Source organism: Aspergillus melleus (genome assembly GCF_016097325.1).
Source record: "Aspergillus melleus strain CBS 546.65 chromosome Unknown contig1, whole genome shotgun sequence".
Taxonomy (NCBI): domain Eukaryota; kingdom Fungi; phylum Ascomycota; class Eurotiomycetes; order Eurotiales; family Aspergillaceae; genus Aspergillus; species Aspergillus melleus.
In genome coordinates this window covers 2,540,654-2,565,556 of record NW_025763370.1, presented here as the reverse complement: position 1 = coordinate 2,565,556, position 24,903 = coordinate 2,540,654, and the positions used below count along the sequence as shown (strand labels likewise).

Below are 24,903 nucleotides of genomic sequence, written 5' to 3'. Positions count from 1 at the left end.
CGGCTCTAACCCGCCGCCTTCGTTTCAGAGTCGAACATGCCGCACGTCAACCAACCAGCCAGCTAGTTCGGCTGGTACTATGGAGTAGAGCGTTGCTGACAGGAGGCTCAATTTGAACTGTCATTCTTCAGTACGCCTGATTTCATGCTTGTTGACTTGTATATTTTTGTTGTAGATTCAATGTGAATTGGGTAGATAGTAACTATGGGTATGGATAGAAATGAAGTAGATACATCATCCAGACTATATATCACATCATAACTACCTTCCCAGACTACTAAAGATACCCCGCATGCTCAAGCATTCAGTCCCTCCCATTTTTCTCTTCCCTTCACTCAATAAAACAGAACCTAACAATCAAAATAACAAACTCACCCAGCACTGCGAATCTGGCTCTGAAAGAATGTCATCTCCCGTCCGCTTCGACCACGTTCTCATCGAACTCTCCACCCGAGACTTCGAGGCCCCGCCGTCGTGGCTGACGGACAATTTCACCATCCTCGAGGGTGGTACGCACGCGGGTATGACCTTCTAGAGTTACACAGAGCCAATGTTTTGTTTTGATGTCCTCTGCATTTATACATCTATACAAACTACCTACCCTTCCTGTATCCCTACCTTCCTCCATCCCTATCTACTTACCCCAAGCAACCAAACAACCCACCATTAATACTATACTAACCCCAACCCCAACCCCATTCCAAACATAACACCTACCTAGGTATACCTATAACCAGTTAACAAAAAAAAAAAAAAAACACAGGAGGACTAACCCGCAACAACCTAATCCCCCTCCCGGACACCACCTACATCGAACTCCTCAACATCATCACCCCGCCCGCGTCCCACGAGGACTGGACCAGCAAATACCCCGGCGATTTCGCCCTAACGACCCTCCCGCCTGTCACTGCAACGGAGAATTACAATCGGTTGGTTAGTGCATTGAAATCCCCAAACGGAGGAGACGGAGGGGACGGTACCCTCGGCATCAACGTCACATACAAGCCGCCCATCCCTGGCGGCCGGAAAACCCCATCCGGAGAGGATGTGAAGTGGGAGATTGTTAAAGCGGAGGTTTTGTCTACTCAGCCTGAGGGTACTGGTAGAGGAGCACAGTACGGTCCAACCACCGTGCCGTTCTTCTGCCACGACGTGACGGATCGCAAGGTGCGGGTTCCTCGGGTGCCGGAGTCCGGGCATCCGTCTGGGGTGGTGGGCATTAAGGCGATTGAGGTGGTGGTGCCGGGGAAGGAGATAGATGCGTTTGCGGAGCTGTATACGGCTGTGTTGGGGGTGGAGGAGCGGACGACAGAAGGAGGGGATAGGGAGTTTGCGTTGAGGGCGCCAGGAACGGAGGAAGAGACGGGAGTGGTGAGGGTGAGAGCGTCCAGGACGGAGGAGGATGAGAGGTATCTAAAGGAAAGGGGGGTGGGGGTGAGTGCGTTGGTGTTTAGGGTACAGGGGGATGGGGAGTTGAGACTCCCGATTGCGGGATATTATCTTCAGGGACGGTAGGGTTGACTGCTACCCATCTTATATCGCTAGATGGTTTATAGAGGAATAGTGATAACTAGCAAACATGTTCATATTCGTTCTATGGAATTATACATAGGTTGTAAATGTTCATTTCCCATCCAGTCCATCGATCACCAGCTCTCCCCTTCGTTAAAATAAAAATGAACCCCTTTTCTGTTCGCGTGGTGTCGACATGACCGTGTTTCTATCATGTCCAAGTCTGAGCGCATCCGGCGCCGATAAAAAGTTTCAGTACTCCTAGACTCCAGGTACTGATCCCCACGAAATGGAAGTGTCCTCTTTCGGGTACAGATCAGTATCACCATACAGAGAACGATGTACCAAAAGCAAAGAAGAAGAAAAAAAAATACAAGAGATCCAAGGATCCAAATAAAAGACACGACGAAACTCTCCAAAAGAGCGTTTTGGTTGGTGGCCGGGGAACATTGGGGTATCGTGTGAATGCCCAATTGGGAGAACGGCCGTGAGGTAAGGGGTAGAAAGAAGGAGCCCCTTAGATAATACCACCACAAAGTAGCGGTGGATTTCCTTTCCAGTGGTAAAGTAAGATTGGTTACACACTAGACTTGGCTATTATTTGGAGCCCGTCATGCTCAGACCACGAGCCGCCCCGACAGCCGCCGAGACAGGAGTGGCCGACCGAGTGGGAGCGGCACTCCGGTTGTGTGCCATGTGAGCCCGGACGAGGTGACCGGCGGCCAAAGCGGAACACAGACTCAATTCTCCGGCAAGAACGGCAGCACCGACGATGCGCGCAAGCTGGCGAGCATTATCTCCGGGGTTGGTGGGGTGGGCGCCACGAACGCCGAGCATATCCAACATGGCAGATTGTCCCTCGAGGATAGTACCGCCACCAATAGTGCCGACTTCAATAGAAGGCATGGACACGGAGATTTGGAGGTTACCATTGGTACTAAAAAGAATTGTTAGTATGCATCTTCGGGTACACCGAGGAGATCAGATGACAACTTACTTTCTCATCGTCGTGATACAACTGCTCGATTCCACGTTCTGCGCGGGATCTTGACCGGTGGCAAGGAAGATAGCCGTGACCATGTTAGCAGCGTGCGCGTTGAAGCCACCCAAGCTTCCCGCCATCGCACTACCGATCAAGTTCTTGCTGGTGTTCAGTTCAACCAAGGCGTCGACATCGCTCTTCAGAACGCTGCGAACGACGTCTCCCGGGATGATAGCCTCGGCCACGATCGACTTACCACGGCCATCGATCCAGTTGAGCGCAGCAGACTTCTTGTCCGTGCAGAAGTTTCCGGAAACCGAGATGGTGGCCATATCGTCAAAGCCACATTCGGTAGACATAACACTAAGCGCCTTCTCCACACCCTTCGAGATCATGTTCATACCCATGGCATCGCCGGTGGTGGTCTTGAATCGAATGTACAGATAGGTGCCGGCAAGCGCAGTCTTGAGATGCTGGAGACGGGCAAACCGACTGGTGGAGTTGAACGCTGCAGTCAGGATGCTCGTACCCTCCTCGGAATCAATCCAGACCTTGGCAGCAGCGGCTCGGGCAAGAGTAGGGAAACCAACGCAGGGGCCTCGGGTCATGCCGTCGCCCGTGAGAACGGTAACGGCACCGCCACCTGCATTAATAGCCTTCGCACCGCGACTGGCGCTGGCAACCAAGACACCTTCAGTAGTAGCCATGGGAATGAAGTAGCTTTGACCGTCGATAGTAAGAGGACCAGCGACACCAAGAGGCAAGGGCAAGTAACCAATGACGTTCTCACAACAGGCACCGTGGACGAGACTGTAGTTATAGTCCTTGTACGGGAGCTTGGACTTCTCCAGGGAGCTCGTCACAGCGGCGGTAGCCTTGGTACGGGAGACGACACCTCGGCGGATCTTGACCGCTCTGGTGAAGGCGTCAACCCGACTCATGAGGTCCTCGTTTTCCATCGTCTTTTCGAGAGCGTATCCAGGGATCTTGCCGCGGACAGAAAGGTCAATCAGTTCCTCATCAGTCAGGTAAGCAGCGCGCTTGTCCTTGAGCATGGCCTCACACTCCTCGGGCGTTCTCGTGGGGCCTTCAGGGTTGTTGAGATCGATCTTCGGGTATTCCTTCGGCTCGGCGGGAGCCACCTTAGGGGGAAGAGGAGCGGCCTCGGGTTCCCTAATACTCCACCGGGCGGCGTTAAAGAGATAGCCGTTCAAGATGATGCTCAGAGTCAAGGCAGCGATGATCCACTTGCTGATGATCGGGTCCTCGACGCTCTTCAGGAGGCTGTCGATCACTCGTCCACCAACCGCGTCCAGGAATTGGTCGGTGTATTCGATGTCGAAAGACTGACCTTCCTCAGGGACGGCGTAGTGCACCGAAGGGTATTCCAGCTTGTACTTGACAGGGGGAATGACAGTTACGACAGTTTCCATCATCTGGCTCTTGGCGGAGACGTAGATGGAGTCGAGACCATTTTCAGCAACCTTAAAGGGGTCGATCGGCGTCGGTGCCAGCACGTTGGAGACCCGCGAGATGATGGGAATATTCGAGTTGTTGGCGGAGTTGCGGAACGGAATGGCGGATAGGTTAACCACATTGACCAGGACGAAGCCTCCCACCATGAGGATCTTGAAGCGGCGGACGTTGCTGGACTTGATCTTTCTTCCGAAGATGCTGGTGTCGCCATCGTTGTCCGAGCTCGACTGGAGCCAGTCGTTGTTGGACGCGACGTTCTCGGCAACCCGCTGAGTGATTCCATCCTCCTCCAAGGCCTTGCGCGTCGCAACATGATGCTTAATGCGCGTGATCTCGAGCTTAATGCAAAGGATGGTGGTGTAGAACGTAAAGAGGAGCACGCAGTCGAAGAAAAGGATCCAAGCCGCGAGGAAACAGAACTGTCTCAAACCACCCTGCACCCCAGAAGCCGCTCCGGCGACCAGGATGCCGATCTCAATACAGTAGTCACGAACAATTTCGAATCCCTGGTGCTTAATCGCAGTCTGAATCGAGTCCTGGATGGATCTCGGAGCGGGCTGGTTGGGAGCGGTACCTGGGGCACCCTGGCGCTTGCGGTCCACGGACGCGTGAAGCACGGCACGAGTGAGAATGATCGGTTTCTCAAATCCAACGGTAACGACGAGGAAAGGAAGACCCTCGGACAGAAGAAGCATATTGATCGGGACACCGAGCTTAGTCGTCACAAGGAGACCGAAGAGGAAGGCAAACATGCCGGACAGAAGAACGGTGAATGCCAACCAGGACCGCGAGCCGAGACGACGCATGGAGAAGAACAGGGAGACGAAGCTGAGATGCATGGAAAGATAGCCCAGAGTCATGATGACAATATCGATCGTTTCGGCATGCTGACGCGGCGTTAGCAATCGATGTACCTAGAAATGAATATGTTCGTCCAAAGAGACAGTACCTTGATCAGATCCACAAAGGAGCTCCAGGCATCGGTCAACCAGAGTTGCAACGATCGGGTCGAGCCAGAAGCTGGGCCGCGAGCCGCACGCATAATCCATTTTTTCTGCTCGCCAATGTCCTCGTCCGCCGACGGATCGGGGATCTCCTGCACCGCCTTCAGGAATTGAGGAACCTGATCAAAGGGAAGAGCATAGGCGAGCGACGAGTCCTGGGAGAAAGGCGAGAAGAGGTTCGGGGTGTGAGGAACCACCTGCGCGGAGGCGTTGGCGGGAACGGGTACTTCTTCCGCGACGGGGGCCGTGGAGGCGGATCGCGACAGGGAGTCAGGGAAAATGAAGGTGGCCAATGCCAGATGCTGGGCGACCTAGAGGGAAGCAACAAGATCATGGTTAGAATGGCACGAGCAATGCAAGAATAGGTTGGCGTTGTCAATGGCAGACTTACCTCGCCCTCATTGTGCGTCAACGCGTCATCTACCTGCCATTTCCAGGAAGTGCTTTCACCCAAACGGAGGTTCCTGCTGCCCTGGAGAAGGGTGTCGACATCCACTTGACCAGCGACATTCCTCGGGTTTCGGATTGTATCGAAAATACTGCCCTCGATGAGCCCGACGTAGGTGGTGCTGGCGAGCAAGGCGACGACCACGATGGTGTGAATGGGATGGAGACAAGCACGGCGCGAGATGGTTTGCAGGACGTTGGTAACCTGACGCTTCAACCACCCCGGTTCGGCCTCCTCACCGTCGGCCGGGCGAAACGTCCGCGGAATTAGAGTCGCAGCCATGTTGGATGGTCGGGAGGGAGGAGGAGGGGGGAGGAGAGGAGAGGAAAAGGGAAAAGAAGGGAGGGAAGCGGTGTGGGCCGCGATTTAAGAGAAAGATAGTCCGCTTGATACTATCGACGGCCCGCAGGGGGGTTTGTCTCCCTGTCGGAAAGACCGCCACCGAGGGTTTGGTTTGGCGACGGTTCGGATTTCACGCAAAGACTTGTACGAGACTAACGGGTGTAACTGAAAAAGTCCCGGTCCCACAGTGACATGGGAGAGAGGGAGCCCAAGAAATAAATAAATAATGGATCAATGATTAGGGTTGGAGCCTGGAGATGGAGGAGAGATACGTCGGAGGCGGAGCTGTTTAAAAAAAAATAAAAAAAAGGCACGATCAGGGAGTCAGTATCACGTATGAACTATTACCGGTTGGGGCATCATCAGGGCAGAATGGGGCAGAGGTAAAAGCTTACCAGAGCTGAATCCGACCGACCTCGTGTGGAAAAGCCCAAAAAACAAGAGGTCAAACGGATAGAGTCCAATAGCTGAAAGTAATTGCCCAGCTTGTTCGTATACTCCTTCTTTTGATTTTCTTCTATTTTAACCCTTTAATTTTTTTTTTCTTTTTTCGTTTTTCTTAATACGCGATACAAGGATGTGCCACGGGGGACTCACCGGATCTTCTATTGTTCCGGGGAATTCTGCCGCCTGGCTCAGCCACCGTGCAGCCAGCCAATCACGTAGGGCGGTAGGCTTGCTGTGGGTGCGGGTATCCGTACTAGCCTCGTTGCCTGAGGCTGGACAGGGCGTTGGTCGGGTTGGACGGGAGGTGATTCAGACTCAGTGTAGGTAGGTGATCCAGTAGTGTAGGTAGCAAGTTGATCTGGAGCATGAAAGAAAGAAGAAAGAATCAGAGAATTTAAAAAAAATGTTGGGATGGCGGGGGTCATAAAGAAATAAGCCGTCAGCCGTCAGCCCTGGGCCAAGCTGCAATTTTTTTCCTTTCTTTTTTCCCTTCTTGGTTATCTTATTACGGTATTTCGCTCTGGTTATTTTTTATTCTAGTTTTTCTTATTCCTTGACACCCTCCGCTCCGTTTATCGGGAAGCCACTAATTCACACTAGTTCAAGGACCATCGACACCGGAACTGGGTCGCTGGTGACGGTGTACGCTTACTTGGAGTCTGAATGGGCACCGGCAGCTCCGCTTTCGAAACTAATTCTGAGAGATGGCAGAACAGGAAACAAGGGATCCTCCGTTACAAGCACCTTAGGGCAGAACCAGAAGGAAGGGGAAAGGATCAAGGGATAACAGTGGCAATGCAATGTTCATGTCGACGAGAGTGTCGGCTGTTGACGCCATTGGCATGTCTTAAAGCGTCGGTTTCAACTGGCTGGGGCCCCATGCATGAAGAAAGTCTCGAAAACTAAGTGTGCAGAAGTTGGGTGCATGAGATCAGATCGAAAACTCAACACACATCACCGTTATCCGCCTTACATGAATCGTTGCCGTTGGTCCAACACGTCGCACCCATGCCAACACAGGACGTAGGGGGGAAACCTCACCGCTTCCTCTCTCTGGATCCAACGGTATGTTGGCCTAGCTTTAAGGGTTGTCTGGAAACTTTTCGAACGGAGCAGAGCTACCAAAGCTGGTCTGTGGCATGGCATGGCGTATTTGCACCAGTGACCAGGAGGGAAAGAGGAATTCCTGAGCTACCAACATGGCTTATGATGGTAGTATCCGGTCATTATTCGACAATCGGCATGCTCGAGGGCTCACAGACCCATCGGCTATCAGAGCTTCTCGGTGGGACTAGGTAGCAATCAGTACACCGTAGTTAGTTAGTTGCCATCAGTTCCTGGTCTTTTATGTAACCATTTACCAGGCTCCATTGAGTACCATGTTTTCTGGCACCTCGTCCCATTTCCATTCGAGCCGATCATTTTGGCCCATCCTCGACAAATTGGATTCTGCACGCTGAATGGCAGGTATTTCCCTCGTCCTCCGAGCCTGAGTGGGACGGACTCCGTATATTTTTGTCAAGTGGGCTTTGGGGAGCCACTGAGCAGCGGTGATTCATCGGAGATAACGCTGGCCAAACCCACCTTTCATCTAATCAATCTCCCATCGCCGGTCAAGAGTCCCCATTCTGCTCGGTCTTCGTGTCTCGCTTCGGAAGACTTTGCCTGGACGGGGCCCTCAAGGTAAAACAGTTCGTGTTTCCAGTTCGATTCCCAATTGCACCTGGGACGAGAAACGAAATTCCTAGCCGCTCTCTTCGCCATCACGAACAAAACCGGCCGAGCTTCGAGTCGGCGCCAATCATGATGAAGTTGATTTTTACAATTTGCGCCGTCATCTGAGGGTAGCTTAATGCCATGTGAGTTTGTTCCAGTCGAGGGAGCTCCATGAAAATGACGCACGGCCAAACTCTGAGCTGAAGAATTGGCCGCACAAAGAAGGTTGGATTCGCTCAGGGCGATTGTGGTGGGGGTGCACAATATAATTTGGATTCCGACAACAATACGGAATCCAGAACACTCTGAATGGAACCGTTCCGAGTTCTGGCGAGTAACTTAGCAAGCGAATCGCGGTGGATTTTTTTGTCGGCGCCAAGCGACAAGTCCAGGAAAATGTCCTCCGTCCTCGGTAGGTCTGTCCTTCGAGCAGTGGCAGTTGGAGATGAAGGTGATTCCCGCCCTTCAGCTTTTGCTCTGTCTCCCACTCACTCACTCTCTGTCTTTCTCACAATTTTCCCCTCTTTTTTTTTCTAGAATTTGATTTTTCCTGACTTCGAGAACCACTAATTATTCTCCCTGACATCACCCAAACTAAGCTTACAGTGTTAAGCATGATGACAGTGGTCCGGAGAGTTCTTTTACTTTTGTTGGTACATCGATACTAGATGCGGAATGAGTCCCAGATTGATTCCACTTTTATTTTTACTTTGACAATTTGTATGGCTTTCTTTCCTTGAGTCATTCCTCTTCACTTGAAGACAGAGCCCAACCTACTGTAAACTGCTCCTGTATCGATTGGCGCCGTGTCTGTCAAGAGCGTGGGGCTCCAGTGTTTCGCCGCCATATTTTGGGCGCCTGATTGCCCAACGTCCGTGGACCATGGCCATTTCCATTTCTAAATTTGACTTGGAGCTTGATTGACGGGGTTCCGATTTCTTCACCTCAAACAGGCCCCGGACTGTGAAGACTCGATCTGCCGCCGTCTGCCAGATCTCTCGCCATGCGGCCGACAGCGCTTAAGCTGAACGTTGGCAGGGCCAATCGGTGAGCTGCCTGACCGGGATGGCATGGCTTGCTGCAACAATAGAGCTGTCATTGACGCCTGACATAGTGAAGAGCTTTTGTCTGAAACTCGTAGGCGCCGTTGCTATTTGCAGACGGCGGGATCCTGCAGGTCGCGCTGATTGATGGATTCCAATCTGGCATGTCCCATAGAGCTCTCGACCGACGCTATCCCAGAGCCTCCAGTACTCTTCCCTCATGTCATTGGCAGCTTTACCAGGGCCTCTAACGGTCTAACCCGGCTAAGTGATAGGGGTTGATCGACTGATCTGTATCCCTAACACTTCTGGACGCAGATGTTGCAAGGACTATGACGTTCAGTCTGCGAGTGATTGGCTGACAGCCTCTGTTTTCAGATCTGCTCGATTCACTCACATCGACTTAGCGTCTCGCGAGACATGCTATTCTCCCTCTATTGACCCTGCTTCTATAAGCGTGTTTCGTCTATTCACTCGAGATACCCAATCTTGCAGATAGTCCACCGCAATGCGTCTCGATTCATCGGGTTTAAAACTGGAGGACATTCTCCTCGAGGGAAGGGGAGTAAACAGAAAACATACAAAAAAGGACCCTGGCGGTCACAAAAGGATTCTTTCCTCGCAGGCCATCTCTTTCTTTCCATTGTTTTTGGAGATTCCGCTGTGGCTTTAAACTTTTCATTGTTGATTATCTGAACTTCCCTTCCTTTAGTTCCCCCACACTGACTGGTGCTGGCACCACCCGCAAGACAAAGACGATATACTGGAGAAAGTCAGGAAGCTTGCTGACGCCGTTATGTTTATATAAGTCACTGTCAGTCTCTCATTATCCCTCTCTCTACTATTTCCACACATACACTGTTTTACTGACCTGATCGAAGATTTTAAGAAACCAAAACTTCAATTCTCAATTATCTTTCTGATATACTCCGCTGGTCGGTATCTTTCGCCAAAATCAAACCAAAAACGCACAAAACCCACACATCACAATGGTGAAGTCTAATGCACCGGGGCTGATGCTCCTGACTCTCTTGGCCGTGGCCTCGAACGCCCATACTTGGGTTGAACAACTCACGGTCATTGCCCCCAACGGAACCTTCATCGGATCTCCAGGCTATCCGCGCGGGAACGTCCCTCGTACCGCGCCCAACTTCAACGACGGCACCATGACCCATTTGCTATCAGCGACGGACGCCAAAAACATGTCCGCCGTCACCGGTGACATGTGCATGAACTCGCAGAAGAAGCAAGTCCAGAGCGAGGGAAATCCCCGACTGCAGGCAGCCGCGGGAGATGCCATCGCCCTTCGATACCAGGAGAATGGCCATGTGACGCTGCCCGACACGCAGGCCGGCAAGCCCAAGAACCGCGGGACGGTGTATGTCTACGGCACCACCGATCCCAAGGAGAATGATCGACTGGAGGCCATCCACAAGGTCTGGAACAAGGACGGTAGCGGCGGCGATAAACGCGGCGTGCTGTTGTCCACCCAGGACTTCGACGACGGCCAGTGCTATCAGATCAACGGCGGTGCCATCTCCCAGAAGCGCCAGACTGACTTTCCCCACCAGGCGGATCAGTTGATGGGCGCCGATCTGTGGTGTCAGCAGGATATCAGGCTGCCGCAGAATCTTCCCTCGGACAAGCCCTACACCCTCTACTGGGTCTGGGATTGGCCGACTGCCAAGGGCGTCGATCCGGGCTTGCCTGGCGGAAAGCAAGAGGTTTATACGACTTGTATGGACGTGGACGTGGTCAAGAAGCCCAACACGCAAGAACGCATGCCTGTCAAGTATGTCGACGGTCAATCTCTGAATCGCGCCGCTGTCAAGGCCCGTTTCATCGGAACGATGGGCTCCAGTTTCGACGTTCCTCTTAACGACGACGGTGGAGATGCAAGCAGCACTTCGCAAGGCGCGGACATGGAGTCAGCCACTTCTGCTTCATCGCCAACACCGACCGGGTCTCAAGATGACGAGAATCAAGATGGGGGTGATGATAGTGCTGGTGAGAGTGAGGATGCAAGCAGCACCTCGCAAGACTCGGTGGGATCAGTCACCGAGTTTTCATTCCCAACACCGACTGGGCCCCAAGACGAGAGCGACAAGAATACCGAAGAGATTGAAGATGCCAGCAGCACCTCGCAAGACGCGGCGTCGGAATCAACTACTCTGGTAACTTCATTCTCAGCACCGACCGGAACCCTCGACGATCCTGATCAAGATGAGAATGGCGACGAGAGTACCGGTGAAGGTGAAGATACAAGCAGCTCTTTGCAACCCGCAGTCTTCGTGCAGCCCACGACAACTCCAACATCGCCTGAGCCGGTCACATTGACCACATTCAAGACAGTGGTGAAGACCGTCCAGCCCAGTGGTTGCTCGGGATCGTATTGATGCTGCATACACATACACATACCCCTTGCATTGGAGACATAGCTGCACCTAGATTTGGAATTGCTTTCATTTCCATTTTTGTCTGGCAGCCAAGAGATGCGCCGTTCATTCTTTCTGCATTCATGTTAGGGTCTGGCAGTGGCCGGCTGGGGGTCAATGTGTTAGTACTGTTGTTTTCCAAAATTACATGATTTTTTCTATATGTTTAATCTTTTAGTAAAATAAGTGCATAGCATAGCGAGGGATTGAAGCACTGTCTACAGTTCAAACTAGACTGATCATTATTTTGTGGTGTCTTCGTAAATATAGAATACTGTCCGTAGTAAATGAGGGTGGCCAGCCCCGGACTTTGGCAACGCAAGGGCCAGTCTCAGGCATCAAAAGCCCTGGCGCCAGGCATCCTCAGGTGAAACACGCTAGGCCGCGCGTGGAGATCACGTGCTGTCTGGGAAAAGTGGCCGAGAAAAGAAGCACGAGATGGTGATGCACTTCTCGGTCTCCTCCCCATTTCTCATTGCTGCTCACGATCTCTGCAGTCTCTCGCTCCCAGATTACCTCGCGGCCCTGCATCTGCTGTGCGCTTACAACCAGCGAATAATCAGGGTTGAGAACAGCAAGACCTGACCGAGCTCCACCTGCCGACTGCGCCTCGTTGATCCTTAACGCTTCAGTTTGTCTTCACACTGTAAGTAATCTCCGGCACGTCTTTCCTCGCTCTTGCCCTCTTACTCCTACTACTGTACTCTGCTACAGTACTACTACTGTGTACCCTGTGCTTTGTACCCTCACTGCTGAGGAATTGCTCCCTCTCTTCCTCCCTCCCCCTCCCCCTCTCTTCTCTTCTTCCCACCACAGTCCAGTCCAGGTCCTACCTACCTCTCTCCTGCAGGTGTTGTCATGCACTCCGATTGATGCCCACCCCCTCTTTCAATTTTCTTCTCGTGTCCCCCCTCCCCATTTGCCCTCGCTCTCCTCTTTTAGTCTGCCAGGCTACGTGAGTAGTGCCGTCTTTGGTAATCCACTTTCTCTGACACTCACTGGCGCCTTGTTACTTTTTAATTTTATCTAATTAATTTTGCTATTATTAGAATTCCCCGTCTGCCCTCGACCACCTCGAACTCTGTCTCTCTCTTTCTCATTCTCAAGCGCGGCATCCTCTCCATCATTGGCCACCCACACGACTTGTCTAATCTCACTCCGTCGCCTATTCGGAATTTTCCTGGGTTTCCTTCTTTTCTTTTCTTCCGCTGGATTGTTCTTCATTCATTGGTGACAATTCTCTTGTCTCGAACCCTCCCGAAGCGGTCTCGTACAGAGTTCGGTCTGCGATCGATAGCCGCACCTTACCTATCACCTACTATTGATCGTCGTCGATTCGTGCAGCAACTTGCCGACAAAAACCCATTGAGGCCACCTCGCTTCTCTGGCGCTTAGTTATTTCTATTCGGATCTTCGCTGGCCGCGGTTGTCCCTGGATTCGGGCTGTCTTTCCCCGTAGCGCAGCCTCCCACAACATATCCCGACCACCCCGTTCGGATCGTGCTTTGCAACGCAAGGAGTCCGCCAGGTGCCCCTCCAAGCTTGGGTCGCATGCTTCTTTCGCCGTCGTTTCACACTGCTCATCCCTTCGACCTGTGGAAATTCGCTCGGCTGGATACTGCTTGTTGACATCAAGCTTTCGGTCCCCCGGTTTCACGTCTAGTAGAGTTTGTGGGTGGATGGTCTCGCGATGCCAAACTAGGACGTAGCATCTTTTTTCTTTTCTTTTCTTTCGATCGTGAACCTCCCTAGTGTCAGCTTGCTTTCTAAGTTTCTGACATTACCTGACTCGAAAACTTCCTGACACGCGACCGTCACTTTTCTTCTTCCTTTCTCTTTTCCTTCTCGCCCTCACACATTGTGAGAAACACATCCATGACGACCACCATGACTTCGACCACCTCGCCACTCTCGTCGCAGCACGATCCCTCGCAGAGTCTCGCGGTTTTGCCTCCTATAATCACAGATGGCACCGTCAAGCCGCAGCCGCCAATTCGACAGCGATCGTCGTATGCGAAAGATCGCCTTTCCACGCAATCCAACATCTCCCTCGCCTCCCAAAACCGGTCGCGTCCGGGATCGCACGTCTTCCCCATCTTCCACTCCAGCTTGCCGTACTCGCTCGTTCGGGATTTCGCCTACCCTTCGATCCATCCGCTCCACTATGGCCCGTTGCCACCACGTGCTTCGGGAATGTCCTCCCCGGTGAGCGAACACCGACGTCTGTCAGACCCCCCGGCTCCATGGGACACGTCGCGTGGGCAGTGGTCAACCGGACCATGGAGCACAGACCATAGCTATGGGCATCAACAACTCCCTGCGATGTCGTTCGGCGACGGGCCTCCATACAGCGAAGATGAAGACTTGCACAGTCCGGTATTTACGACGCCCCGACACCGAAAGAATAAGTCGACCGGAACGGATTTGAATGGACACAAGAGCAGGAACCCCAATGATCAGGGCGGCATGGACTATTTCGGCGGCGCGGAACGCGGAACGTTTGTCAGTATGAACGCAGATGGCAGTGAGACGTACTATGTGAACGATGAGGATGCAGCCGACGACGGGCCCGGTGGTGAATACGTCACTTATCCGGCCTCCGAGAGCCGATATTCGCACGCCGGTGCCTACGAAGGATACCAGGGCTATGAGCCGGAGTCGTTCGACTCGGAGGAGGATTATGGAGGGGACCGTTACTCTCGAGATTTCCAATTCGCCGTAGGATGTCCTGACGAGGAGATGCATGGGAAGGCCGTTGCCCTGTTTGATTTCACTCGGGAGCACGAGAATGAACTTCCCCTGACGGAGGGCCAGGTGATCTTTGTCTCATACCGACACGGCCAGGGCTGGTTGGTTGCCGAGGATCCTAAAACCGGCGAGAGCGGCCTGGTGCCGGAGGAATTCGTGCGGCTACTTCGAGACATCGAGGGAGGGTTGACGTCGCTGAATGGAGAGTCCGACGTCGAATTGACTGGGAACCACACGCAACACGTCAGCCCGGATTCAACCGACTCCCAGCAAGCCATCACACCCACTCAAGATGACCAGGATGCACTGAGATCTGGCAACGAGTTGACGCAAGCCATCGCCAATGGGCAGACAACCCAGGAAGGTCAGACGGTCACCGCGGGTGGGGACTCGAATTCGAACACATCACATACTCTCCAATCCCCATCCCAACAAGGGGCCTCGGCAACGGAACCAATCTCAGAGAACAAATCAGAGGATATTACGAAGTCATGAGCTTGTTCTGGTCCTTTTTTCTGCCCTCAATGCCACCTCTTCCAACACCTCGAATCGTTCTATTTCTGTCAGTCTCATTACCATCTGCATCATGATCGTCTTAGCATCTTTATCCCTGCTTCAACCTCTTTTATTTTTATCCTGTTCCCAGGTCGGAACGGGATCTGAACTTCGCACTTGAATTTTGATTGGAATATACCTGAAAATGGTGAAATGAATACCATCTGGTATCCACCATTTCATATGATTGGGAAGGAGAATCGTCCTGCTTTTTCTTTTTTATCTTTGCATGCATGCATATCACATCACACATACATTCATACATTACTTACATATCATCATCCATGATACGATAGAGTTTCATGATTCTGATCCTCGGTCCCGTCCAGACAATTCTATCTTATCTTTGCCCTGGTTCACCTAGCATGGGAGTACTAGCAACTCGCTCAAGCTTAGGTGTTGGAATAGTAAAGGAGGAATCGGATGGGAGTGGGTGACCAGTCACTCAACGGCTACCTATGACCGGGTGCGTCTGATCTGACCGATCTGACCTAACCTGACCTTATTATATTATGAAATATGTGGTGGGATTTATTCCCCTGTAAATACGCTATTTCCTGCCTCATCCGAAATGCTTGTCTTTTTGTTGCCATCTGATTTCTTGTTTCTGAAGTTCTCACGTCTCTTTCTTCGATTTGTATACTCTTCAGCGTCGGCGTCGCATTTTTCTTTGTCTCATTGCATTACCTAGATTCTTGATCTTCGATATATAACTATACTCTATCTCATTCATCTACCTATCCATCTATCTTTCATGCTAGTTTCCTTGTCGAGAGGTCTGGTTTAGAGGGTTTTCCTTTCTTTTCAGGTGTGCCTAGCCGATCTACATGTCTACCTACAATCCACATACCTTAAGTGAAGTAGGAAAGACACTACTTACAAACAAATGTACAACTAACCAGAGCAAATGACACTCCTATCTTAGGCAATGGGTAATAGATAGTTATGTACATATGTACTGTAGTTAGCAAACCAGCCCTACCAGCAGAATGTAGAAACTATTACAAGGTCCAATGTAATAAAATATTTGTTGTATTCGGTAGCTATTCAGGCTTTTTGTTTTAATGGTTCTCTCTGTCCGCCCTATCTCGTCTGTGTGCGCTAGGTAGGTTCACTATGCACGGTATGTATGTCGTTTATTTTTGTTTAGTTTCTTTTATCAGATCTGATCCGGCCATACCATGTCATATCCTGCCATATCATACCTACCCTATAGTTCCTGTCCTCTTGTCCTAATCACGGATGATTGTTTCCCTGAAGAAAGAAAAAGAATGAAGAGTAAATGCAAAAGCAGGGAAGATGGAGGGAGAAAAAGATGGAATATGAGATGGAGTAGCATGGAATTGACAAGAAGATCGATTCGACTCGAGTCCATATGATAAGATAATTGTAATTTTTCCCCCAAGAGATCAAGCCAGAACGAGTAAAGGCAAAGACAAAGGCAGAAAGAAAGAGAGAGGTGAGAAAGAAGATGAAGAAGAAAAGTGGGAGTATAAAGCATCAGACGAAATTTGAAATTGAAGCAAAATGGAGTAGAATAAAGATACAACAAGCTTGAAAAAAGAACAAGAAAACAACATTTAACCCAACAAGTCATCGAATGCGGAACCCCCCGGTTTAGAAGACTGAGTCTGCTGAGAAGCCTGAGGCGACGAGGCAGGGGCGCCCCAGATGCCGGCGCTGGCCTTTTCCTTGGCCATACTGGCCAGGTTGGGTCCCTTGCTGGCGGTCGACGAGGACTTTTGGATTCCGGCAGTGGCACTGGCGTTGGACCACAGGGAGCCGAAGGCGTCGCCGCCGGAGGACTTGGACGCGGCGGGCTTGGCGGCAGTGGAAGGAGCGGTGGCGGAGCCGAATGAGGAGGTGGACGGCATGCCGGGTCGGTGGCCGGAGAAGGTGGAGGGAGATTGGGCCGTGTTGTTGTTGGCGTGGACAGAGGTGAAGTAGTTGGGGGTGGCGGCCTGGAAGCCCGTGGGCTTGGGCTGGGCCGGCTTCTGCTGCTGGGCCGGCTGCATCAGGGAGCTCTGCGACAGCGTGGGGGAAGCCATCGTGCTGGAGGTGGGCGTAGGGGTCATCGAGGTGAATCCGACCAGTCCGTTCAGGTTCGACCCTTGAGTCCCCGAGACCGGCTTGGGGGCCGCGAACTGAGTGCTCGAGGTTGTGCTGGCGGTAGAGGCGGGCGGCGGGATGCCGAATTGGTTCGACGACGCTGCCGGCTGGGGCGCGGGGGTTGCGGACTGGAAATCGTCAAAGTCGTCATCGTCGATGGGGTTGGCGTCAAGAATATCCAGGCCGTTGCTGCCGCCGGCCGCGGGTTGCTTGCCGGCCGCAGTCGACGTCGTAGGAGCCGAAGTGACAACCTCCTCGTCACCGAAGTCGAAGAGATCCTCTTGCGGCGGCGCTTTCGGAGGTTCCGGCTGCTTCGCCTCTCGTCGGGGAGCAGCACGCGGAGGACTGGGACGAGCAGCCGGAGCGGCACCTCCTTCATCATATTCGTCATATTCGTCGAACCGGTTGCCGTGGCGCGCCGCGGTGTCCTGGAATTCACTCGAAGCACCTCCGAACCCGCCGCCGTCGCCGAACACGCCCCCGCTATATCCACCGAAGGACATGCTCTCACTGCCAAAGCCACCGTATCGCCCGCTCGAGCCCGAGAATCCTCCGCCGACGGACGCGCCGCCCTCGAAACCGCCGAACTTGTTGCGGTTGGCCCTGGCCTTCTTCCGTTCGGAGCGGATGAGATCGACATCCCCGAGCAGCTTGACCAACTCCGACGACCGGTTGCGCACGTTGATACCCTGATCCTTTCCGTTCGGGTCGATATAATGGAATTGACGCAGCATTCGAAGCAAGGACATGTGCGACCGCGCGTCGTCAACCACTCGTTCCGATCCGTTCTTCACCAGAAATTCCAATAGTTGGAGGCTCTGTCGGTATTGGCGCGAAAGCGTTAGCAAGCTTCCCTCGAACAACCGGTGACCGACAAATCGAAAAAATACCTTGTAAATCTGTCGCCATTCCTCCGCGGTCTTGTCTGTGAAACGCTTGTAAATCAAGGGCATGATCTCGTTGAGTAGTTGGCTGTGGAGCTTCAATCAGCGCCCGGTCTTCCTGCGCCACGCGACGAAACAACGATCTCGAAGGGGAGGGAGGGACGAAAACTAACTAGCTGTGAGTTCCGTTGGCGATTTCCTGCATCAACGTGGTCGAGGCACCCCATGGTTCGTTATTGGTAGCTTCTCGGACCTATTGAAGATGAGCGACCAAGTCATCAAAGACAAGCAATTCCCCGCAACGCATCGAGGAAGCGGAGGACTCGGAGGATGCGGAACGAAAGGATGCGGCGACGAACCTTGGATTCCATTTCGGTGTAGTTCATTACCGCTGCAGACAAGTCAGTTAGAGTCGCGAGCAGGCCAAAACCTGCCTGCGGAGGGGAAAGCTTGGAACTCACCATTCTGCACCTTGCGGACACCCGCCTTGAGGTCATACAAGGTCAGGTTGCTGACCTGGTCTTTGAGATTGGAGAAATCCATGGTGTTGTGAGAACAACCTAGAATATCCTCACGCTGTCAATTGGATCAAGGACAAAGACAGGCCGACGGGGAACGAGCGAGCGCAATGGAGAAGACGAGCGGGAGAGTCGAGGGAAACAATCGATCCAGCTGGCATCGCCGTTGGGCTCCAAGAGGTGGCGGTCACGTGGCAGCCCCTGAACCTGCTGCGAAACGTCATGTTAATTAATTCATTTATCCCATCGCATGGTCCCTGGTATTAATTTGGTTGATTCTACAGACGAACAGGCCACAATCACTTTCACATACTAACGTACTACAGATGCCTACTTGGTTCCATGGGAGAATCAAAACTATCATTGCCAGGACGACATCATGTACTAAACAATACTATTCGATACATACATACATGAGTCGTCTAAATCATCACAAGAAAAAGAAAGAATAACAAAGAACAGAGTTGCAAGCATGCAGGGTAATCATATCATCAAAATCAAAGCGTGCAAAACGTAACAAAGGGGTAATCCGAAGCGTAAACAATCAAGGCATTGAGATCCTGCATGTGCCGAGTGATACATCATGTCGGGTAGGATTTCTCTGCCTGACATATCATAAAATAAAGGAGTATGTCCTGAATGAGTGTGTGCATCATGAGCAAAAAAGGAAAATGGCGAGAAAATATTGAAAAGACACACCGCAAAGGGGGCGAAAATAAAGCAAAGAGAAGTAAACAGATAAACACCTTGAAATCCCGTCGTCAAATTTGGAAGGCAATCATTCGTTATAGAATTTCCTCATGATGAGATGGAGGAAAAGGTTGACGTTGACTCGTAAATGTCCCTCGAAGAAGTCCAAGAACTGCATGTTGTTGAACTGGGCCTGTAGCAAATCGTCCAGCGGCACCTGGGCATTGGCTCCGGGAACCATCATTGGACCACTGCTTCCATCAAGGGTGAAAACGCCGACTTCGTTGCTTGAGATGGTCAGATCAACTCGGTCCCATTGACGCTCAGTGTACCCCTTCCAGTGGACCAGGACGCCCTTGTCTGCCAGGTTGCGGGCTGAATACTTGTAGGAACCAAACTTGAAGACCTTTCCGGACTTCTGGAGCTCGCGCTGGTGATCCCATTGCTTGGTGAATGGCATAAGGAAACGTTTCTTGCCCTTCTTGTTCTGCAACGTCACCATTGCCTGTTCGATGTAGTCGTTGTATGTCTTGAGCTGCTGGTCCAGCCAAGCAGCTTGGTCATTCAGTCGAGTCATTGTGAGGCGAGTGCTTTCCAATTCGCGTTGTCGCTGAATCCGGCGGCGATGCTTCGTTCGGATATCGATGGCGATGGCATTGAGAAGATCCTGGTAGTAGTTGTCCCGGCGAATTCTACTGCTTTGTTCAAGGTGGAGGATGTTCTCGAGGGCCGTCCGTTTCAACTCTGAGTAGCTCATGGACGCGATGTCGACCATAGTGTTGGCGTCGGAGTAAGCACTTTGGCGCGTGTTATTCGCGCTGAGTTCATCGCGCACCAGCGTCATCCATTTTTCCTCGTCTTCTTCCGTCGGGGGTTTCACCATGATCTCCATAAGGTTGGCGCCCGTTTGGACTCGGATGATGTAGAGCACGCATCGCTTAGTTTCCATGAATAGGGCCTTGATATCCGCCTCCGGATCTGCAATTCAGTTAGTTATTCGTCCTTCAAAAATAACGGTACAGTCGGAATTACCTTCGGTCTGCGCAAGTTTGGGGTTCAATGTAAGGTTGATCTCCGAGGAATTGACACTCATCAGCTCGTTCTCGTTCGATTTGACATTGCCGAGATCGCGTATGATCTCTTTCAGGATATCGTCGGGATTCGGGCAGATATAATGAATTTCCGAAGCAACAAGCTGATGAATGGAGAAGATATCAGACATTTTGATGTATAGAGTTGGCTTTGTCTTAGCGTAAAGATCGTTGAACTCGTCAATATCAAAATAGGCCTCGGCGTCTTGCACAGTGACCACTGCGATCTGTGTCAGCGTCCATCATTTTCAAAGCGTACGTTGAACAGTTACTTACTGTCGCCCCATATTTGACCCAGTCGTTGTATCGAGTCTCCGATGTAACTATTCAATGGCTGGAGATAGACATTCTCTGCGCCGAATAGTCTTCCGGATGCAACCTGAGCAATAACCTTTGCGATCTCCGACAAGTTCCGCTTCTGCTCCTGGGTAAGCCCGCGATCGACCACACCAAACTTCTCAGGTTCCACCAAAGCGGGCTGGAAGTAGTTTCTCCACACCCAGTGGCCCGCAGTCTGCAGGATAAAGCCAGGGTCTTCTTTGGAGAATCGAGCAAGAAGGCCCTCGTACATCTCCTTCGCAATGTAGCGAATACCGAAGGGCATGCGGTACAGGAGCTCCTCGAAAGCAGCGAAGAATTGATCAGCAATGTCACGAAGGTCCTGCAAGTGCTGGATAAAGGTCGCCCTTGTCTCGGGGTCTCTGATAGCTTCTTCTCGAGGGATATCCGGACGACGACGGCTTCTCTTGCCTGTTCGGAGCTCTTCGTCATTCATAGCAGAACGATAGATCTGCATCGGGTCGCTCTCTAGATCCAGCTCGGGGTTGTCGATCACATTCTCCCGCACCACAGTGCCCAGAACATCACGCATGAACTTCCGATCCCGCGGCGATTTGATGTACGAGGCGAAGAGTTTGTTCCAGAAGGAGTTGCAGCGCAGGTATTCTTGCAGTGAATCGAAGCTCTCAATCTCCTCCCTGGCAGAACGCGCCAGAAGCTTAATCAGGTAGTATTCCTCGCGTCTCTTCTGAGAGTATCCGAAGAGTCCCATCATCAAGTGTCGAATCCGCTCGTACTCCTTCTCTGCCGTGTTCTGCTCACGCAACCTTCGGAAGAGCTTGGCAAGATATTGAGACTGCGTTTGCAGAAGGAAGAATAACACCTGGTATTGGTCCAACTTTCGTCGTGACGTCTTGTTCAGTGCCTTCAAGTCGAAGGGGTCCTTTGAGGAAATTTCACGGTTTGGAAGAAGGCTGCCCACATGGCCACCGAAATGCCTCTGGTGCTTCACAACTTCATCGAGGGTAATCTTGTTTTTCACTAACAGAGCAATTTTGATGTCGAGTTGGCTGATGTATTGCTCAGCCAGTTCGTTTTGCCGGACCTGTTGAACGACCACCTTTCTCATGCGTTCGAATTCAATTTCTTCGTCAAAATCGAACTCGCTGTCGTTGAGAAGATGGACAAAGCCTTTGACCGTTCCAACCGGTGGGTTCTTGCCACTTGTCAAGCTCTTGTATGCTTGTCCCTGGATCCTGCCTCTCACAAAGCTTTGTGCCTTGATGACCTTCTCCATGTTGGCTCGGTAATAGTGTCGTTTTTCTTCGAATTTGAACCGAACAAGGTGTCCCCGGATGTGCGCTTGGAGGTCAGTGATGACATCTTCCTCAGCAGCCAGGTCGGCCAAATCTTGCCCAACATCCACGCGGACGAGCATTGCCCGGATCTGTGCCTGGAGCTGACTGATTTCATCTTCGCAGTCTTCCAGGTCCTCGAGTATTCCGCCTACCTCAATACGCAGAATCGCGGCTCTTGCAAGAGCCTGGAGGTCAACAATGGCGAGTTCCTGCTGTTGCAAAGCATCCGCATCAGCCTCAAGGCGTCGCCTTAAGAGCACACCACGAGCCATTGACTGCATGTCGAGAATACGGGCGCTCTCGCTCTCCAAGGCTTCTCGCTGCGAGTCCAAGTGCGTTCGGACAGCCTGTGCCCGGAGAATGCTTTGAAGGTCAACAGTTGATGGCACGTGCTCGGCTAATTGGGATCGCAGGTGCTCGAGACGCTCCCTGAGAGCGCCTCCACGTACAGCAGCCTGTAAATCAATACATTGATCCTCCGTCTTTGAAAGCGCTTCTGCTAGCTGGGCTTGTTGCTTTCGAACTGCTAAGGCCCTTGCCCCGGCTTGGATCGCAAGGATTGATGGTGTGTCTTTGGAAAGCCTGTCCAGAGTGTGCGCAACTGAACTGCGGGTCAGCATCCCTCGAATTGTTGCTTGCAGGAGCTCCGCGTTGCGCCGGGCATCGTCGAGCTTTTCGTATTGCGCGCTCATTTCTTTGCGGAGGAAGCCACCCCGTATGAAAGCCTGCAGATGCTTCACACTCTCTTCAGCAGACCGAGTCGCATCGTGTTGCTGTGAGAACCGTTGGCGTTGTAGGGCTCCCCTAACTGCGGCTTGCAATAATTGGATTCCACCCTCCGCGTCCTCGAGATCGGCGTACAGGTCACCCATCTCCTTGCGCTGCAGAGCACCTCGAATAGCAGCCTGGAAGCGCTTCACGCCGGATTCCCCTTTTCGCATCTGGCTTCGCAGATAATTAACTTGGGATCTAGCCTTGGAAGCTCTGATGATCGATTGTAGCTGTAGTATATCGAACTCTTGGGCTTGGTAGCTTTCCATGTCCCCTTTCTGGCGAGATCGCACGATGAACCCCCTGCAGCTCGCTTGGAGATTGACCGCAAACTTTCGCATATCCAGCCGATATTGGATGACCTGGCGAGCCCAATCGCCGCGAAGGCGAGCTTGAAGGTCAATCAGCAGTGGTTCGAAGTCCCATAAATCGTTCATCAAATTCCCAAGCTGCAGTCGGAGCATCGCTCCCCTAAGCTGCGCTTGAAATTCCGCGATCGCCCCCTCGTTCTCGTATAGTTCTCGATGGATTCGATCCTCCTCAGATTCGGGCTCGGGCTCGGGCTCTGGCTCAGGCTCCGCGCCGAAGTTGGCTGCCATACCCGAGAAACTGGGCATGCTCACACCCGCCTTGTCTAGACCCTTTTGCATTTGCTCAAGCTCATGATGCTCGAATTCCAGCTGGCCAACAAGATTACCCATTCGAAACTCGACAAGTCCCTTTTTAAACAGGAGCCACGACAACGCATGAATGCAGTGGATAACTTTGGGAATGTTTTTCTTTTCGTACAAATCAATCAGTTCGAACCGAAAAAGCTCCGGCAGCTCTACCTCGTCCAGTAGCCGAAAGAACAAGGCAATGTTGTCCGAGTGACGATACTGCAGCCTCGCATGTCTGAATATGCGAAAGTTGCGGTTCGGGTACATCGCCTGGACGACCTCTGCGAGCGTCACTCCATCCCGGAGAGCTTCTTCGAGCTGAACGATGGGTGGGATCTGCTTTTGAATCACTTCTTCGATCCATTCCTTGGCCTCTCCGATGTGGCAAAGATACTCATACGCCTGTAGGAACTGTCGCTGTTGATCCATCCAATTTCCGGCCGTCCATGCCGATGCGTTCTTCCTTGCTGTCGCAGCCGGGCCATGGCTGACAGATACCGAATTCGTCCGCTTCAAGCGTCGTCGTCCTTGTAAGCCAACGACCGATGGAGTATGACTGTCAATGGCAAAATCTTCGGTTTCGCTGGACTTGGCAAATTTCGACAAGGTTCGGAGATGGCCAGTCGACGATTTCTGGAAAATCTCCAGCTCTGGGGCAGATAAAGCCGTTTTGAAAGCAGGTGGATTTGACAGACTGTGTGAATGTTGCGCTTTGGGTTGAGTCGGCGTAAGGGGTGAGGCTGGTCGAGGAGAGTAATTCTTGGGTGAGTTGGTTGTCGGGGGCGTTTGCGCGGCGTACAAATCTTTTGTCTTCAGAGGTTCAAAGTCCGCATGATTAGACGGGCGCGATTCGGGGGTCTGCGGGCGGTTCTCTTTCCAGTACTGGGGGTTGTCGACAGTTTGGCTCCGCGTATGCCGGTAGGCTGACGGCTTGCTGGCTGGCGGAGAGGCGTTTGGGGCCTGGGGCAGTGGTCGCAAGGAACGGCGGATATTCTCATACGTCGTGGCAGCACTGGAAATCCCCGGTCGAGGTGTCTTGTCGCCAGTCATGGCGTTGTATTCGCTTTTACCTCTTTTGTGACCCATGCCGGCTACAGACCCAATCGAGGCATTTGACGAAACGGTACTCGTGCGACTTGGTGCGAATGAGTTCGACGAGATGGAATAAATCGAGGAGTTGGTGGATGCTGTCGACCCATGACGGAGCGGACTCGAGGTGTCGGTCGAAAAGTCCGTCTGCGTACGTCGAAGAGAGGCCGGCGAGAGGGACATCACGGGTGCGATTCTAGATGTGACAGTACAAAATCCAACGACGGTGTGGGAGTGTCGAGCTCAATTGGCCGCATGCCTGCTTCGCCAACCGAAGCAGTGATTTGACCGAATAATGCGATGAAAATAAATGCGAAAATCAAGGGGCCGACAGCGGCATGACCCTTCGGTAGCGGACGGACTCGGGTTGGTACCTATAGAAACGGGTACGAAACCTAGAGACGGCGAGGAGGGTGAATGAGAAACGGACGATGGATGAGATTGGAGAAAAACAAAGTGATTGAAAAGACTCACGTAATCCAGGTCGTAGAATTGACGGGGCCAGCCAGATGGTCGCACCTTCCCAGGAATTCCAGAGAGGGAGGAAGAAAGAGAGGGAGAGAGGGAAAGCGGCAGCAACGGAGCGGGGGGGAGAAAGCAAGAGTAAATCGGAAGGCACGTCCCAGGGAAAACAAATCTCCTGATCGGGTATGGCCCCGTCCATCAGGTGGCTGCGCCACAGACTGCCCTGCTCGTGACGTCGATCATCGCTCCAGCCACTTGCCTTGCCCGGTCGGTGCGGTTACC

General features: G+C 52.2%; 6 protein-coding genes across 8 annotated transcripts; 3 read left to right on the top strand and 3 right to left on the bottom strand.

Annotated features, from left to right (window-relative positions):
- Positions 1–403: 403 nt before the first annotated feature.
- On the top strand, positions 404–1,515 carry LDX57_000899 (uncharacterized protein; the record flags this gene model as incomplete). Its single annotated transcript, XM_046082546.1, has 2 exons — positions 404–521; positions 764–1,515. 2 exons carry the CDS (start codon positions 404–406, stop codon positions 1,513–1,515), a joined length of 870 nt encoding a protein of 289 aa, XP_045938503.1.
- Positions 1,516–1,568: 53 nt separating this feature from the next.
- Positions 1,569–6,047, bottom strand: hmg1. Of its 3 annotated transcripts, XM_046082543.1 has the most exons (4): positions 5,366–6,047; positions 4,920–5,285; positions 2,510–4,857; positions 1,569–2,449 (listed from the first exon to the last, which is right to left on the bottom strand). In XM_046082543.1, exons 1-4 carry the CDS (start codon positions 5,702–5,704, stop codon positions 2,110–2,112), a joined length of 3,393 nt encoding a protein of 1,130 aa, XP_045938500.1. In that variant the 5' UTR covers positions 5,705–6,047; the 3' UTR covers positions 1,569–2,109. The 3 variants fall into 3 exon arrangements, with proteins under 3 accessions (XP_045938500.1, XP_045938501.1, XP_045938502.1); XM_046082545.1 differs by having other exon boundaries at positions 1,569–4,857; XM_046082544.1 differs by having other exon boundaries at positions 2,510–6,047.
- A 3,912-nt stretch (positions 6,048–9,959) lies between these two features.
- On the top strand, positions 9,960–11,366 carry LDX57_000897 (uncharacterized protein; the record flags this gene model as incomplete). The annotated part of the gene is made up of 1 exon (XM_046082542.1): positions 9,960–11,366. The coding sequence occupies one exon, from the start codon at positions 9,960–9,962 to the stop codon at positions 11,364–11,366; it is 1,407 nt and encodes a 468-aa protein (XP_045938499.1).
- A 1,914-nt stretch (positions 11,367–13,280) lies between these two features.
- NBP2 (adaptor protein NBP2) lies at positions 13,281–14,648 on the top strand (the record flags this gene model as incomplete). The annotated part of the gene is made up of 1 exon (XM_046082541.1): positions 13,281–14,648. One exon carries the CDS (start codon positions 13,281–13,283, stop codon positions 14,646–14,648), a length of 1,368 nt encoding a protein of 455 aa, XP_045938498.1.
- Positions 14,649–16,288: 1,640 nt separating this feature from the next.
- ENT3 (Epsin-3, clathrin recruitment and traffic between the Golgi and endosome) lies at positions 16,289–18,244 on the bottom strand (the record flags this gene model as incomplete). The annotated part of the gene is made up of 5 exons (XM_046082540.1): positions 16,289–17,635; positions 17,708–17,789; positions 17,875–17,954; positions 18,061–18,092; positions 18,163–18,244. 5 exons carry the CDS (start codon positions 18,242–18,244, stop codon positions 16,289–16,291), a joined length of 1,623 nt encoding a protein of 540 aa, XP_045938497.1.
- Positions 18,245–18,398: 154 nt separating this feature from the next.
- IQG1 (putative Ras GTPase activating protein) lies at positions 18,399–24,692 on the bottom strand. The gene is made up of 3 exons (XM_046082539.1): positions 20,277–24,692; positions 19,942–20,220; positions 18,399–19,887 (listed from the first exon to the last, which is right to left on the bottom strand). Exons 1-3 carry the CDS (start codon positions 24,337–24,339, stop codon positions 18,998–19,000), a joined length of 5,232 nt encoding a protein of 1,743 aa, XP_045938496.1. The 5' UTR covers positions 24,340–24,692; the 3' UTR covers positions 18,399–18,997.
- Positions 24,693–24,903: the final 211 nt, after the last annotated feature.